This window comes from Danio aesculapii, chromosome 18 (assembly GCF_903798145.1).
Source record: "Danio aesculapii chromosome 18, fDanAes4.1, whole genome shotgun sequence".
Taxonomy (NCBI): Eukaryota; Metazoa; Chordata; class Actinopteri; order Cypriniformes; family Danionidae; genus Danio; species Danio aesculapii.
Genome location: NC_079452.1, coordinates 48,094,163 through 48,112,105, shown reverse-complemented (window position 1 = coordinate 48,112,105; position 17,943 = coordinate 48,094,163). Strand labels below are relative to the sequence as shown.

At 35.9% G+C, this 17,943-nt stretch overlaps 1 protein-coding gene across 1 annotated transcript in view; it reads right to left on the bottom strand.

Annotated features, from left to right (window-relative positions):
* The window catches only part of hydin (HYDIN axonemal central pair apparatus protein), a 145,276-nt gene that overhangs the window by 126,212 nt on the left and 1,121 nt on the right, over window positions 1–17,943 (bottom strand). The window contains exons 2-6 of the mRNA XM_056478776.1: window positions 17,449–17,574; window positions 16,094–16,213; window positions 11,552–11,686; window positions 9,189–9,388; window positions 8,980–9,104 (exon numbers count right to left, since the gene is read on the bottom strand). Coding sequence (XP_056334751.1) covers window positions 8,980–9,104; window positions 9,189–9,388; window positions 11,552–11,686; window positions 16,094–16,213; window positions 17,449–17,574 — 706 coding nt within the window. The remainder of the gene's footprint in view (window positions 1–8,979; window positions 9,105–9,188; window positions 9,389–11,551; window positions 11,687–16,093; window positions 16,214–17,448; window positions 17,575–17,943) is intronic.

Genomic DNA, 17,943 nt, shown 5'->3' with positions numbered 1-17,943 from the left:
TGCTTGTTCGCTGACTGAAAGACTATAAAACTGAGATGAAAGAATTGAATTAGTGTACTAATAAATTGTGTGTTCTTCCATTTAGAGTTTGAGAGTTTTGTCAAACGATATTAAGACAGATCCAATAACTTTCCCCCAGGAGATCTATAACAGCTAATCAAACTAGTTAACCCTGAGTCAATCTAGGGAACCCTGGCACATCTTGAGACACAATTCTGGGTTAACAATTAATCCTAAGCATTCTGATGTTTCAAACCATTCAGTTCATTTCCAAACCCTGGGTAAGCATTCTTATTTGCATATTTGTCAGAGGCACTGATTGAGTGAATGTGCACTATATGTACACTAGTTTCATGTAGCCAGACCTCAGACTGACAGCTGAAGGTCTGGGAGCTTTGGTCACTTTGAATGGTCAAGAACTGCACACTATATTAAATGACTGACAGGTAAACCAACCAATCACATTTTGTGGAGTGCAATTTTCCTTGGAATAATGGTCCGAGATGCAACTTTGTATCATATATTCACAATTGTCTTTTAAAGTTGACAATAATGACTCATCAATATTCTAAATGATCTTCCAGCAAAACATATAAGACATCAACAGGACATGTATGTTTAATGCATCTGGAAAGTATTTATAGCGCTTCACTTTTTCTACATTTTTTTATGTTACAGCCTTATTCCAAAAAGGATTAAATTGATTTATTTTCTCAAAATTGTACACACAATAACCCAAATGACAATGTGAATAAAGATTTTTTGCAATTGTTGCAAATTTATTAAAAATAAAAAACCTGAAAATCACATGTACATAAGTATTCACAGCCTTTGCTCAATACTTTATTGATGCACCTTTGGCAGGAATTACAGCCTCAAGTCTTTTTGAACATGATGCCACAAGCTTGGCACACCTGTCTTTGGGAATTTTTGCCCATTTCTCTTTGCAGTACCTCTCAAGCTCTATCAGGTTGGATGGGAAGCGACAGTGTACAGCTATTTTCAGATCTCTCCAGAGATTGTCAATAGGATTTAGGTCTGGGCTCTAGCTGGGCCACTCAAGGACATTCACAGAGTTTTTGTGAAGCCACTCCATTGATATTTTGGCGGTGTGCTTTGGGTCATTGTCCTGCTGGAAGATGAACCGTCGTCCTAGTCTGAGGTCAATGAGGTACATTGATGCATTCATCTTTCCCTCTATCCTGACTAGTCTTCCAGTTCCTGCTGCTGAAAAAACATCCCTACAGCATGATGCTGCCACTACCATGCTTCACTGTAGAGATGGTATTAGCTTGGTGATGAGTGGTGCCTGGTTTTCTCCAAACGTAACGCCTGGCATTCACTCCAAAGAGTTCAATTTTAGTCTCATCAGATCAAAGAATTTTGTTTCTTATGGTCTGAGAGTCCTTCAGATGCCTTTTGGCAAACTCCAGGTGGGGAGTGGCTTCCGTCTGGCCACTCTACCATACAGGCCTGATCGGTGGATTGCTGCACAGATAGTTGTCCTTCTGTAAGGTTCTCCTCTCTCCAGTTCCTTTGTCTTCATGCTTGGTTTGTGCTTTGACATGCACGGTCAACCCTGGGACCTTATATAGACAGGTGTGTGCCTTTTCAAATCATGTCCAATCAACTGAATTTACCACAGGTGAACTCCAATTAAGCTGCTAAGACATCTCAAGAATGATCAGTGGAAACAGAAAGTACCTGAGCTCAATTTAGAGCTTCGCGGCAAAGGCTGTGAATACTTATGTTCATGTGATTTTTCAGGTTTTTATTTTTAATGAATTTGCAACAATTTAAAAAAATATTTTTTCACATTGTCATTATGGCGTATTGTGTGTAGAATTTTGAGAAAATAAATTAATTTAATCCATTTTGGAATAAGGCTGTAACATAAAAAATGTGGAAAAAGTGCTATGAGCGCTATGAGCTACTTTTCAGATGCACTGTATGATTTGTTCTGAGATTCATTCATTATTTTGGTCATGCAGTTCTACATAAAGATCACTCACACTGAGACCACCTGTAATGTTATTACTCGATTGAATGTGCATTATCAGGGGTTATCAGCTGATGAATATGGGCCAGTAGGTGCTTATACTAGTAGGCTCAGAAGGCTGTTATCATCCATCCACATGGTTAATCAGCTGTACTAATAAAGAAGAATCCAGATCTGTTTTTACATTACTGTGACGGTTGGGTTTAGGGTTGGGGTAAGGGTAGATGTTAATAAAATACAATTTAATGGGACATTTATTAAATAATATAGATAATTATCGGTAACTTCTGGCCGCAACCATATGTGATCTATAGCTGGGGATGATAAAGATTGCTGCTCGAAAACAGAAATCCTGTGTATTTAAACCAATCTGAGTATGACTAAGAATCTGCTAAAGTTTTTCTAGAAAAGTGAGCATCATCTTCACTTAGAAACCTACACATTTTGCTATGGTTATGCTTGGCATCCACATTCCACAGAGTTTCTGACCCTTGAAAATGAGAGACTTTTAGAAACACTGCAATCATTAAACCAAATAACTGGTTGTATTTCTACTATAATATAACCATTGCTCTAGGATTTGATTCATTTTTGTAACTTCTGAATTAGTACAAGGAAACCAAACAGAACACTACAACTTATTAATACTATATAAGGCAAGCAGATGGCCAGATGGGATGTGCAAACTGTTTTCCTCCTATACTAAACACTTAATGACGCATAACAGACTATAATAATAAAATTAAAAGACCAAAATTCTTTATATAGTGCTCCTTATTTAAGCAAGCAGGTGTGTGAAGAATAAAAACAAATAAAACAAAATATCATATTAAGCACTTTCCCACAATCTATAGTATAACATTTAAAGAGCCTTTATATTACTTTATTCTACAATAAAGCTATATATTTATAAAGATATTTTTAAGAGAAAACACTTGATGTGCATTTTTAGAATTGGGTTTACATTCTGGGCTCATCTTCTTGCGTCTACAAAGTAAATGTTTAAATAAACTGTATAACATATTTGGTCCTTTTCTTTCACTAAATGCATTAAGCCACACTCATTCATTCATTTTCTTTTCAGCTTAGTCCCTTTATTAATCTGGGGTCGCCACAGCAGAATGAACCGCCAACTTATCCAGCATATGTTTTACACAGCAGATGCCCTTCCATCTGCAACCCATCACTGGGATACACCCATACACTCCCATTCACACCCATAGACTACGAACAATTTAGCTTACCTAATTCATCTCTACCGCATGTATTTGGACTGTGGGGGAAACCGGAGCACCCAGAGTAAACCCACGCCAACACAGGGAGAACATGCAAACTCCACACAGAAATGCCAACTGACCCAGCCGGGACTTGAACCAGCAACCTTCTTGCTGTGAGGCGACAACGCTACCCACTGCACCACCATGTCACCCTAAGACACACTAAGTTTTCTTCTTATTAAGGCTTTCTATTGAAGAGAAAAGCACCTGCAATCTGCAATTTAGCTCATAAACCATGATCTGTTTGCCTGTAGCTTGTATCAGAAATAAGATGGATTCTGAATTTGGTCTACTAATATCACTTTCAATAGATTAAGCCATGTTAAGTCTTTAGTATAATGGTTTTCTGTAGGAGTAAAATGTTTAATGTTAATCTTTGCATATTGCACCTTCAAAATCTGACCACTGCTTGTCTGCACACAACACATTTATTAGTAAACTGTACGCTAAATGTGGTCTTTTAATATCAATGTCTGAATGCATTTTTCATGGGTTTTTTCTTCTTCCACATTTGATTCTTAGAATTCTGTACTTTATAGCAATACATTACTTTTAAATATTTCATAGTGTCAAGTTAAGTCAAGGCAAAAAAAAACTGTAATTTGAAGGAGAACACTGATGTTTTGAAAAAGCAAAAAAAAACTGAACTGAAGCAAAATCATGAAAAATAAAGTTGCAGGAGTTAATTTTCTTGTGGTGAAATTCTTTTTATTATATTTTTATTGAGGTACTTAATTTTTTGCTTCTTATGAAACAACATTCAAACCCTTAGGAGTTGATCCTCAACATTTTGAAAATATAGTTTTCAGTAAACAAACCATCATAACAAAACTCATGATACTATTGATGAGACAATCATAATTAGCCTATTTATTATCCTTTGCACTTCTCCATGTGTGCACTACTACATCAGTTCAGTATGTTCACTATGTTAACTTGTGTTAGACCATTTTGTGCTGTACCGCCCAACACTGCAGCATTGCGTGTTGTCACGTTCACTCACTCGCGCACTCTCAGCGGCCACATCTGTATGTTGGTGACTTAAAAATGTGAACTAAAGCTATGTTCTTATTCATTCATTCAATCATGTTCCTTCAGCTTAGTCCCTCATCAGGTGTCGCCACAGCGGCATGAACAGCCAACTTATCCAGCTTATGTTTTACACAGTGGAAGTCCTTCAAGCTGCAACCCAGTACTGGGAAACAACCATACACTTTTGCATTCACACACATACACTATGGTCAATTAAGTTTATTCAATTCACTTATAGCACTTCTCCCTTACAGTCTTTGGACTGTGGGGGAAATTGGAGCATCCGGAGGAAACCCATGCCAACACAGGGAGAACATACAAACTCCACACAGAAATGCCAACTGACCCAGCCGAAACTAGAACCAGTGACATTCTTGCTGTGAGGCGACAGTGCTAACCACTCAGCCACTATGCCACTCCACATGTCATTATTTAATTTGTTAGTTAAAAAATTTGTAAAATGTACAATTTTTACCACAATTTACTAAAACGTAAAATCAAACTAACAAAATAAATAAGAACATATCTTTTATTACCATTTCAAATGCCAGCAAGTCAAGAGTTCACAACGTTCATAGTAGACATCCAATAACCCAACTATAAGCTCAACACATTGATAACACCATTTCAACATGTAATAAATTACTTAACAGTAAAAGGAGCACAAAATTATTTCAATGCCTAATTTCAGCATTTACTCTTCCACTTTAGTCATATGCAAAACTGAAAAACCACCAGTGAAGTTTAAGTTATTGCAACAAAAGCAATTCATGTACACTGTAAAACGTAATAAGTTAAGGTACTGTAACTCAAACCATTTGGAAAAAAAAATGATTGCAACAAACCATTTAAGTTTAAAAACTATTCCTAATGAGTACTGTGAACTTACTCCATTCGAGTAAACAAATCATTTTGAGCACAGTAAAACCCAATAAATGAAGAGAACTCAAACCAACTGAGTACTGTAAAATCCAAAAAGTTAAGTCAACTCAAATCATTTGAGATAAAAAAACTAATCTATACGAGTACTGTGAACTTACTTCATTTAAGTTGAAATAATGATGTTTTTAATTAGCTCATTCCCTTCAACACGGAGTTCAAAACTCTTTAACTTTTAGTAAATTTTGAGTTTACTACACTCATCTCATTTGATAAAGTTGACTGTTGGGTTTTACAGTGTATAAAAATATAAAAAATAAACAAAAAGGGCTCTGGGGTAGCTCAAATAACATGTTGGTGCTCTTTGGGCAAGGAACTCATTGGAACAAGCAACAAAAATCAGTCCAAGGCACAGGAAAGATGTGGAAAAAATATTAAAAAGCCTTTATTCACATGGCTAATCTTTAAAAAACCTACGCGTTTCGGCAGAGTGCTGCGTTCAGAGTAACCTGGGTAAAACTTCAAGTGGTTACCCTGATGAAGGCAGCTCTCTGCCGAAACACATTTTTTTAAGATTACCCATGTGAATAAAGGCTTTTTAATATTTTTTCCACATCTTTCGAGTGCCTTAGACTGATTTTTGTTGCATGTTCCGACAATTCATGTAGCTTCAATTCAAAATTCTTAAGTCGACTGAATGCAATAAAGTGAAGTTCAGCAATTTTGCTGCTTTAGCTTATTTCTATTTAAGAAGTCAGCAAGAAATTTTATTTTCTATAGAAGAATTGATGTTGGCTGAAAGCATTATACCTTCAGTACAAAACAGTGCAAGGTTATTGTTTTCCCTATAGAGCAGAGAGAGATCCCCTTTAGAGATTTAAGACAGCCCTATGTGCTTATCTGAGAGGCAGCTGGGACGACAGGGAGATGTTTCTGCCAACCCCTCAACCAAACCAATGAAGACATGCTCCAAAGCAGATTCATGTTAAACATAAATGAGTAGGAGACAGGAAAAGGCGCTAAATTAAAAATGATACTCCCCTGACGGGCGCAAAGTAGTATTTTTAGAGCAGAGCGCATATTAAAATGTTAATGCCGATGGCCTTCAGCAGACCTGTGTGTTTATTTGGTGAGACAGGCTGAGCACCTGCAAAAACCTTACACACACATTCCCAAACCACATGCTGAATTATAGGCTGAAATATATACGCACATTCACACAGACAATAATTCATGCTCGCACTGCCATGTCAGTTTAAACACACTCTTTTACACAACCACATAATCTGTATTTTAAAATTTCTCAGGCACCCTGTGAATAATGTTTCTCCGTTTGCAGCTGATTCACATAAAACAATGAGTCAGCATTTAAACATAATCAAACAAATCCTAACAACATATAAACTATTGAATAATGAGAAATATCATTGCATTAATCACTTGCTCCTAAAAGTTCAAAGGGTAGCCGACTATTTTCCTGTCAAAAAACTAAACAAGGTATATAAAAAATGAACGTCTGTTGGCCCAGGGTAGCTGTTAGAGAGTTTCAGGGCAGATGGGGAAAGCAGTCAACTGTCCCATTGGGTAAATGCTGCTTTATTACCACATATTGCATTCACTGCTCCTGTTTTTATGCCTTCTCAACTTAAATATTGAATTTTCTATTTAAAACTTTTTTATTACTGTATATCTGTATGTCATCATATCCAAAATGCTTTCATAATCGTCTAATCATATACAGTAGTGGAAAAATCCCATTTTGTTAATTATTGGAGCATATTGATGTTATACTGATGTAGATTTTCGAAGCATATATAGATATATCACACGAGTAGCAGTGTAATACGGCTATATATCGGCGCTGATGGGAGGCGTGCTTTGGCTTAAGCCCGCAGACCGAGTGCCTCAGTGCCCCCACCAGTGATGATATACGGTCATATCGCACTGCTACGAGTGTGATATTGCATTTATACAACGGTTCGATGGCATAATCAAGGATATGAAAAAAGAAAATCAAACACGGAGAGTCTAAAAACCCTTTTTAAGAGGAACTACTTTCCTCCGCCATTGATACACATCTCCAGCTGACAGCAGAAACCCTTCCTACTTCACAAACGTCACTTTAGAGCTAGTATTTGAATGATTCTCTAGCATAATTTCTAAAATGATGACAAAACAGGTGATTTTGCTCACATTTTAGGATTATAAAGCTGAAAGGCATAAAATGCCATCAGTCTACAGAGATTTCCACACTGAATCTCCAAAATTATATCACTATCCTTTTGCAATCTAAACAACTACATTCTCACCTCAAAAGTACATTATGTTGTCCAACAGCTGCAATATTTGTCAAACTGTGGTCCTCTGCTTGCCACTCGTGTGGGCGGAGTAATACACATGGGTGAAGAGGCTGTAAGAGTGCTGATATTACTTTAATATCTCATGGCTATAAGCCAATCAGATTCGAGAACCAGACAGAACTGTTGTATAAATATATATAAATTTAAAAAAAAATCTATATTTATTAGTTCAAAAAAATCTAAATGAGCATAAATTTGAAATAGAATTAGGGCCAATCCCAATTCTATTTTTGTACCGCCCAATTCTATTTTTGTAAGGGCCCTTGGCCCTTAAAACAGAGTGTGAAGGGGAAGGGCTTCAAAATTTACCCCTAAGAAATGGGACAGCACTACAGCACCAGCACACGTCATCATATGTCATCACGATCTATTGCTTCATATGAGATTGACGATCACAACTGCTCTAGTTATTCCAGTTGCGTTATTTTTTGGTATTCATCTTCAGGAAATCACAGAAGGCAACGATATCATGTTATCATAACAATACAATGTGGGAATAAGTGTACTGTGCTGTCATTGTAGCTGGTGTATTCTGGGAAAATTTCTTACCTATTGGTTTCGAGTGTGGTCCTGAAAAATCTCGATTTGAAGGGGTATCTAGACCTTCCCCTTAGCTCTATGCCTTCAAGCTTACAGAAAATTGGGAATTGGGGTAAGGGGAAGGGCTAAGGGGTAGAATTGGGATTGGGCCTTAGTAACCATGCAAAGATCCTTTTTTAGCCACTTCTGATTCCTAACATGTCTGTAAAAAAAGTCTTATTGACTAAACTTCTGAAAAGTTATTTATTTTGTGGCATGTTCTGAAAATTCCAAAATAGGATTTTTATTAGACTATTATAATGTATACCTCATCATCACACAGATAAGTGAATGTATTATTTATAACAATAATAACCAGGCATATCAGGCTCAAAAAAAATCTGGTAATAGGATTTATTAATAGAACTATCCACCTAAAGGCTACCCCTTGAAAGAACAAAAATGAATTTGAGCTCAAATACCACAAAATAACTGATGCTTTTTAATCGTACTAACCCCAGGGTAATCAGCGCTTAAAGAATAATACATTCAATTCCACAAAACCTTGAGGAAAGTCATGAAGAGATATACTCTGCCACAAATAGTATAATGTAATTCAGCTTATGTGATGTGTCTATGCGATGTTTTACTTTTAAATGTCACCCACATTTTTGTCTGTGCGGGCTGTGAAAAGTAAAGAGTATTAATACATTAAAACTATTATAATTATAAAAAGTATAAAAAAGAAAGATGATGAGACATTAACCGTGAAGGTTAATAATAAGATCATTTACACATGTGAGTGGGATGGAGATGAGGAAATCAGTACTTGTGTCACAGTGACATATAGCAGTGTGCAGAAGAGGAGTTTGTGGATAGAGCAGATTGTGGTAATGTAATTAGCAGCAAGTACCTGAATGGTAGTGCAGCAGCAAAACCTGACTGTGATCCCCTGTGGTTTTAGGCATGAACCCAACAGTAACTTGCCTGCATTGACCAACATCAAGCGTCCCTACAGATGGCTCTACAGAAAATGGCCTGTTGGGAACACATACATTATTACAGACACACTGTCTTTCTACTACAACGTCAAAACAATTTGTATTGACACTACTCTCTTACCTGCATGTGCTGAGCCTGAATTTAGCCTCACAATTTCCTATGTTCCGCACAAGCAGAGTTCTCTGGGATAAGCACTTGACTGGACACACTAAGAAATTGAGACTGTCAGGAAAGTCCAAGATGGCACGGGGTCCTATCGCACGAATGGGCACCTCAAACTTCTCACGTTCAGTAATACAGATGACACTGTGGATATAATCCTGCAATACAAGCATCTGAAAGTCAGTGGTTGTTTACAGAGACAGTCTGTAGTTTCAAGTCTAAGGCTAGTCTTTTTCTTTGAGTATTTAACTATTTAAAGCAACACAATATATTTTTTTGTCTCTATAATTATTTCAGTGGTAAAACAACTCTTAACCAGATTAATTATACTGACGCTGCTACCTGTGCAGCCTTTTGTCATCTAAAACCACACCTGCAACTTTGCATGGTACACTCAGACCCTGTAAGTTAAAGATATTTTTGTTTTGGCTGGGTGGAGTAAGCCACCTAACTCTAAAAACACTTAAACAATCTAATATGCAGGTCTCAAAAATAGGAGTGCACAGAATTTTCAGAAAGTTATTGCCTGAAAAATGCATTTTCGCAAATTGGACAAAAGAGAAAAATGATCAAAAAAAAAGATTACGTTTTTCTTGCACCACCCAGAATTGTTCAGAGCACAGGTTTCATTCTCCCTCCAGCCGACGTAACTGTGCAATATGAATCAGCTCTCACACCAGACGTGGAAAGTGCTGCGCTATGAAACCCATTGATTTCAATGTCGTGCGTGTGTGGTTTGATGTTGCCCCAACCAAAGACCAAGAAAAGTGGAGCGCACCATTGAAAAATTAATGTGTTTTGCACTGCCCATGGAGAAACTTATACTTGACAGCATTCACAACACTGGTAGCAAACCATTCCAATTATCATCTATGGTAGGGCCATAAGCAAAAAAAGTTACATAGTGTTGAGTTAATATGAGGTGTGACAGTAAATAGCAAAAACATAAATTTATTGTTGGTCTTTAGACTAAAACACAGATATTCTATCAGATTTTACATTTTTGTAAAAACACAGACATTTTTAATATTGTTTCAACCAGTTGTTGGTGCAACTTTATTTTAATGGTTTGTTGAATTTAAGTTACATTGCATCTACATGCCAACTAATTCTCATTAGATTATTAGTAGACTGTTAGATTAGAGTTAGGTTTAGGGTTAGGGTTAGTATAAGTTGACATGTACTCGCAAAGTTTCTTATAGTTGGTTAAATGTCTGTTTAGCAGCAGTATCAACAGATATTAGGCAGACAGTCTACTAATACTCAAATGGACTCAAATACTTAAAATAAAGTGTTACCCAGTTGTCTGTCTATGAATACTTTGGTAAGACTTTGAATATTAGCTTGCTTTGCTTTAAATGAATCTGAGTTTATTTCCCACATGCAGTATTATGATTTTATACACTGGCCTGCCAGAAATAGAAACCACTGTCTTAACTCTCACTAATTGTCAAGCTGGAAAGCGATTGAAATATTTGAGCAGAATGCTCTCAATGCCTGAAAGTTCAATGTTTACACTTTTTGGGATATACTGTAGTCTTAGCAATGGCACACTTACCATAGTCAAAAAAGATTACTGAGAAAAAAAGTTGAATTTCCCATTAAATATCTTGCATCACATTTAATTTAATAAACCCAAGGCTTCAGAAATTACTGAATTTTACTGAAAGTTAGTCCTCAGCCACATGCTAAAAACCCTTGCATCTAAACCCAACACAGAATTCAATTAGAAGAAAAATAATTATACTGTCTTTCTTCAATTGAACTATCACAACTATTTTAATAGGCTAAATTTGACATAAGTATGACCTAATTTGCATTCATATTTCATGTCAAACAAAAAAGAAGATTAAAAATCAACTAAAAAAGCCACCAATGTACAAAAAAGTGGTCATGGTAAACACTAAGTCTCTAGTGCCCTGTGCTCTCCTCAGTTTATCAGAAATTATATGTTAACTTAATGTTAAAGTTCATTTACAAGACCGTGTTTTATATTAACTTGACACTTGTGGAGCTGCGCATCGATGGATTCGCTCTTTCAGCAGTGAAAATTAAACCACACTGAACTGAACTAAACTGAACTTCAACTCGACTGAAACAGTTTCAGATTATTAGAACTTCTATGTTAAGCTGCTTTGACACAATCTACGTTGTTAAAGCGCTATAGAAATAAACAGGAATTTAATTGAACTGAATTCAAATTTTCTTTCTCATTCATTAAAAATACAAGCAAGTGTCCTCGAAGTGCACTAGCAATGGCGATTTATGTATAACCAATAAAATAGCGTCAATTGCATTTCTATTGGAACTAATAACTTTACCTTGCTCTCTTGTGGAGTGAAGAGAATGGTGAATGTAGATGCCATGCCTGGAGCCACTTTCTTACTAACATCTATTGGGCTCACCACTTTAAAGTACAGTGAGTCTTCTACAGTCACCTTTACCAGTCGAGGAACCTGCAAGAGTTAGTAACATTAAGCCAGCGATTATTATACATTGAACAGAATCATGAATTGTCTTGAAGTAATAAAGCAAGATCTGAAACGGTGCATGTCACCAATGAATATGAAAGTTTAAAGACGAAAAATATAAAAGTCAAATACTGTATCAGCAGATATCTGAAATGTAAAATGGCTTCCTTATTTCAGCTTTAATAGGAAATATGTTCATAAGGTCTTCTTTGATAACCTTTACAAGCTCAAGAATCTGCAATAGGCAGCAACTAGTCCGTCTACATTAAGTCATGGATCATTATACATGAAAATAGACAACAGAATCTGTAAATGTCTTAAAGAAATAGTGTAAGATGTTAAATTGTGTGGATATAACTGCATGGTCAAAAACCTATTGATGAATGTGAACAAAATCATATATGCCACAGGACAGATTTGTGCAATGAATAGAGTAGCAAGTAGTACAAACATTGCTACTATGTTTTAATTATTCTGACTAACTAGCAGGGCGACACAGTGGCACAGTAGTAGTGCTGTCGCCTCAAAGCAAGAAGGTCGCTGGTTCGAGCCTCAGCTGGGTCAGTTGGCGTTTCTGGGTCAGTTGGCTATTCTGTATGCAGTTTGCGTGTTCTCCCTGTGTTTGCGTGAGTTTCCTCCGGGTGCTCCGGTTTCCCCCACAGTCCAAAGACATGTGGTGCAGGTGAATTGGGAAGGCTAAATTGTCCATAGTGTATGAGTGTGAATGAGTGTGTATGGATGTTTCCCAGAGATGGGTTGCAGCTGGAAGGGCATCCACTGGGTAAAACATATGCTGGACAAGTTGGCGGTTCATTCCGCTGTGGCAACCCTAAGGGACTAAGCCGAAAAGAAAATAAATGAATGAATGACTAACTAGCAGTTGATTAGGAGTAATCAGTCATGGATATGGAAAATCAGTCCTGTTTTGTTATTCCAATTAGACCAATGTATCTTTCAATGAAACAGTTACTGTATGTCTTGCAGAAAATAATTTGATGACTAACTTGTAAGACAAGTCTATGCAGTTTGTGCAACTGACACCAGAAGTGCACACAAAAGATTTGCAAGGACAATTACACTTGTGCCACTATTTTGTATACAAGTGAAAGGGAGTCGGTAAAGGTTTTCATAAATCCTGGTAATTGAAAAATGTCCATGACATGATTAGAGTGATATGCAAATGCCCTGTGTTACCAATTGTTCCGGCAAGTAAATCCTTTTTAAATTTCAGTTTCTATCCTTTGAAAGTTATTATTAAAGCATACAAGTATAAAGATATACACGACTAAATGTAATAATATTGTTAGATGTTTTTTTGTGTAGTATATGGTTTTATAAAATAGATAGATCCTGTCTGAGATGGTGATTAGTCAAAAAGGAAAATGATGTGACCACGACTATACTTTGTGAAGTGTAGAGGAAATAGTATTTAAAGGCTTTCTATTTTACATGTTGTTTGTCCAGTATAAAAAATGCTGGGATCCACACAACTCATTTGTGTTGGGACGATTGGAAGGAATTCAGTTAACTTATTAGTTTTTACAAATTTAAGTATGTTTCAGCATAAAACAATTAAGTTTCTCCCCAAAAAAATTAAGAATTGTGTTGTTTAAGCTCATTTCAATTAAGTAGTTTGATCAAACAGCAAAAATAATTTTTTGAGTGTATGTTTTTAAAATTGAGTGAAACTTTTTGTTAGGCAAACTGACCAAATGGTCATAAACCACAGAAGTTTGAACTGTGCAAGATGGAAAATTACTATTTCCATGTTGAAAGATAAGCAAATGCATGTGAGTGAGAAAATGCTGCCAAAATTAATACCAGTGTATGAGAACAGTTACAGATTTTAGTTTTTAATTTGACAGTTTTCAGTGTTTTTATTTGAGCTTGAATTAGATGAGGCATGTTCACTGAACTCTATAATGACTGGTCTGCTCATTGCATCTTAAACTGCTCTCAGGCGTGAAACCACCGGAAGTGCTCAAGCAGCCATATTGCTATTTCACTGAGAGAGGGCATAATTTAATTACAGCCAAAAACTTGACCTAAAAAAACCTAGTTTGAAGAGTTTCAGTCACACAGGAAAAATTCTTAGCACAACTGTATGTAAATGTATTGTTACTTCAAATGTTATCTATGATACTGATAGTAATTTCGGGCAAGAAATATTTAAAATCATGGGTGTATCTGCTGCCCACTGACGACACAGGTAATGCTAATTATCCTGGAAATATAAACATAAACATAACAGTTACTGGTAGCAGAAATTAATATACCTGTGTTATTTTATTGTATTAACCTACAGTGCATCCAGAAAGTATTCGTAGTGCTTCACTTTTTCCACATTTTTTTGTGTTACAGCCTTATTCCAAAATGGATTAAATTCATTTATTTCCTCAAAATTCTACACTCAATACCCCATAATGACAATGTGAAAAAAAAGATTTTTTGAAAATTGTTGTAAATTTATTAAAAATAAAAAACCTGAAAAATCACATGTACATAAGTATTCACAGCCTTTGCTCAATACTTTGTTGAATCTTTGGCAGCAATTACAGCCTCAAGTCTTTTTGAATATGATGCCACTAGCTTAACACACCTGTCTTTGGGAATTTTTGCTTGTTCCTCTTTGCAGTACCTCTCAAGCTCTATCAGGTTGGATGGGATATGATGGTGTACAGCCATTTTCAGATCTCTCCAGAGATGTTCAATAGGATTTAGATCTGGACTCTGGCTGGGCAACTCAAGGACATTGACCAAGTTGTTGTGAAGCCACTAAATTGATATTTTGCCGGTGTGCTTTAGGTTATTGTCCCGCTGGAAAATGAACCGACGCCCCAGTCTGAGGTCAAGAGCACTCTGAAGCAGGTTTTCATTCAGGATGTCTCTGTACATTGCTGCATTCATCTTTCCCTCTATCCTGACTAGTCTTCCAGTTCCTGCTGCTGAAAAACTGCCCCACAGCATGATGCTGCCACCATGCAGTCCTTCTGTAAGGTTCTCCTCTCTCCACAGAAGAACGCTGTAACTCAGACAGAGTGACCATCGGGTTATTAAACACCTCCCTGACTAAGGCCTCAGCTTAGATGGCCGGCCAGCTCTAGGGAGAGTCCTGGTGGTTCTAAACATCTTCCATATACGGATGATGGAGGCCGCTTTGCTCATTGCAACTTTCAGAGCAGCAAAAAATTTTCTGTAACCTTCACTAGCCTTGTGCCTCGAAACAATCCTGTCTTGGAGGTCAACAGACAATTCCTTTGTTTTCAGGCTTGGTTTGTTCTTTGACATGCACTGTCAACCCTGGGATTTTATATAGACAGGTGTATGCCTTTTCAAATCATGTCCAATCAACTGAATTTACCACAGGTGAACTCCAATTAAGCTGCTGAAACATCTCAAGAATGATCAGTGGAAACAGAAAGTACCTGAGCTCAATTTAGAGCTTCACGGCAAAGGCTGTGAATACTTAAGTACATGTGATTTTTCAGGTTTTTTATTTTTAAGAAATTTGCAACAATTTAAAAAAACATTTTTTCACATTGTCATTATGGGGTTTTGTCTGTAGAATTTCGAGGAAATAAATTAATTTAATCCATTTTGGAATAAGGCTGTAACATAAAAAAATGTGGAAAAACTGAAGCGCTATGAATACTTTCCGGATGCACTGTATATTGGTGTAAATTACCTTAAAATATCATACTCAAAAGTGACTGTATGCAAATAAAGCTTCATAACTTTAAATCCTTACACCACCGATGTTTTTATGAATATATTATGAGTGTATTTACCAACATATACTTTAGATCAATAAAGACAGCAAGTTCTGCAGCATTTTCATAGCTTTATATTTTCTATATACAGTAAGCATTTAGTCTAAAGATTGTTGAATTATTTATTCATTTAAATTATCTTAACAATACATTCTGAAATATTTAGGAGTTATTGTATGAATGAAAACATTATACAGCTAACAAAACCTAGCACAGAGAATTCCTTACAAAGCATCGTCAATCAGAATTAGAAGCACTTTGACATTTGTAATACATGTTGAAGTGTCACTCTGCGCAGAAGTGTCAGTCTGTTGCTGTATGTAGCTGTTTACTATCATTGTCAGTCATTTTCATGGCAGAATACTTTTAATAACATATACATAGTTTTCGTGAATATTGGCTTGAATATTTGAAACACATGATGTGAAAGTTTTATAACACAAATATATATATACTCAATGTGTGATGTATTGTGAAGGTGTTGCAGACAGAAAGCAGAAAGCACACTTGTGACCTTGTGTATTTAATATGGCATGGCCTCTCATACCTTATAGCTCAAATATAACACTGACTATTTAATATATAAAAATTTATAATATAATATCCGAAGCAAAAAAGTCACCTTGTCACCATTCCGCAGCTCTAAGGGCACCTTGTATGTCTGAAATGGTGAGTAGTTCTGGAACACAATCTCAGACGGGTACGGCTGAAACATGGCCTGGTCCAAATCTAATGAGGAAAACTATGAGGCAAATGTCAAAATCAGACTTTTAGAAGATATCTGAAAAAATGTACACTTAAAATCGCTTCTATATTTTATCTTCAGTATGAAAAAGATCATTAAATATATTTTTGCATGATTAAAATATTAATTTTACTGGGGGAAAAATTAGGTCAACATTTTACTTGAATGGGTGTTCATAACACTGCCATGAAATCTTTATAATCAAGACATGATGCATGCCATGAATCAGATGTTATTCATGCTTATGACCGCTGTCATTAAATGTCATTAGCTCTGTTATGTCTTTTTTAATTCAAAGGTGACATTCTTTGAGCCTGACATAACCAAAAGCATCATAACCAATCTTTGTCTTTATCATGACAGCTTGACATTACCAAGAAAACATAACTTGTCATAAATCAGTCATAAACATTATGGTCATGAGGCCATTACAATTGTCATGAATTTTATAGCAGTGTAATTAATATATTTCTTAATCTCAACTACAGTGGAACAAATTTAATTTGTCATTAAATGTCATTAAATATTAATGCCGCTGCTATAACTTTATTTGATAGAGTATTGACACATTTAATAAGACATTTTCGTGACCAATTCCTTTTGTTTCACTGCAAAAAGTGATCAGAAAAATATTTATAACACAATTATAATGCCTCATGACAATCATGTTTATGACAGATTTATGACATAAGATATGATTTAAGTTACAGCATCATAATATCCAGTTGTCATGACAAAGACAAGTTGTATTGTATTTTGTTATGTTAAGTTGTAAAAGAAAATGAGCATAAGCATGCATAAACTCTCAATTACTTTCATGAAGTAAGTCATGACATGATTACAACGGTATCATGACAACCTAATGAACAGGCCCTTTAAGTAAAGTGTTACCAAAATGTGTGCTGTGTCACACAGGGTTGTGTTGAGGCATAACATGTAGCATTAAGGAGGTTTTCACATATAATTACATCCATCAAATCCAGTTTGCCTAACATTTGTATTAGTCAATATTGAGTCAGTATAAAAGCCTGACATACAAACGTAATGTAAACAGCTACAATTGCTATACTGCACAAATTAAAAGCCTTCAGTATCTCCCCAGAGAGAAACTATAATGATGACCTTAATCAACTTTGAAAATGTTGCTGCTAAGGGATGCACCCAGTGATGTAGAAGAGCAAACTAATTAATTAAGCACTGGAGCTGAGCATGCTAAAATAATGGCATTTTACCTTGTGATGTGTGGTCTCGCTCATGTCTAAGAGCGCCAAGATTCGAGGCGGACGCATCTCGGATGTGTTTGATAATCGCTCTTCTGTGGTTTGGCTCATTTCTTGAGCATATACAGATGGAATCAGCTGCGAAGACATATTCAGATTGTTATGAGTGCACATGTAAACAATGAAAAAATATTGTCCTTTTTCTACAGCAGTATTTTATGTTGCACACATTATTCTTTGTAAAGCAGCTTTGGAACAACACGTTTTGAAAAAGAATTATGAAAAAATAAAAAATAAATTGAATTTATTATTTGTTTTTATTTTCTTATACTTGTCTGTTTTATTCCTGTTTATGTAAAGCACTTTGAATTACCACAGTGTATGAAATGTGCTATATAAATAAACTTGCCTTGCCTTGACAAGCTTGGCACGTTTGTTTGTGTTTTATGGTGCATTATATTAACATGTTGACATCAGTGACTTACAGTAACTGCCTAGACAACCATT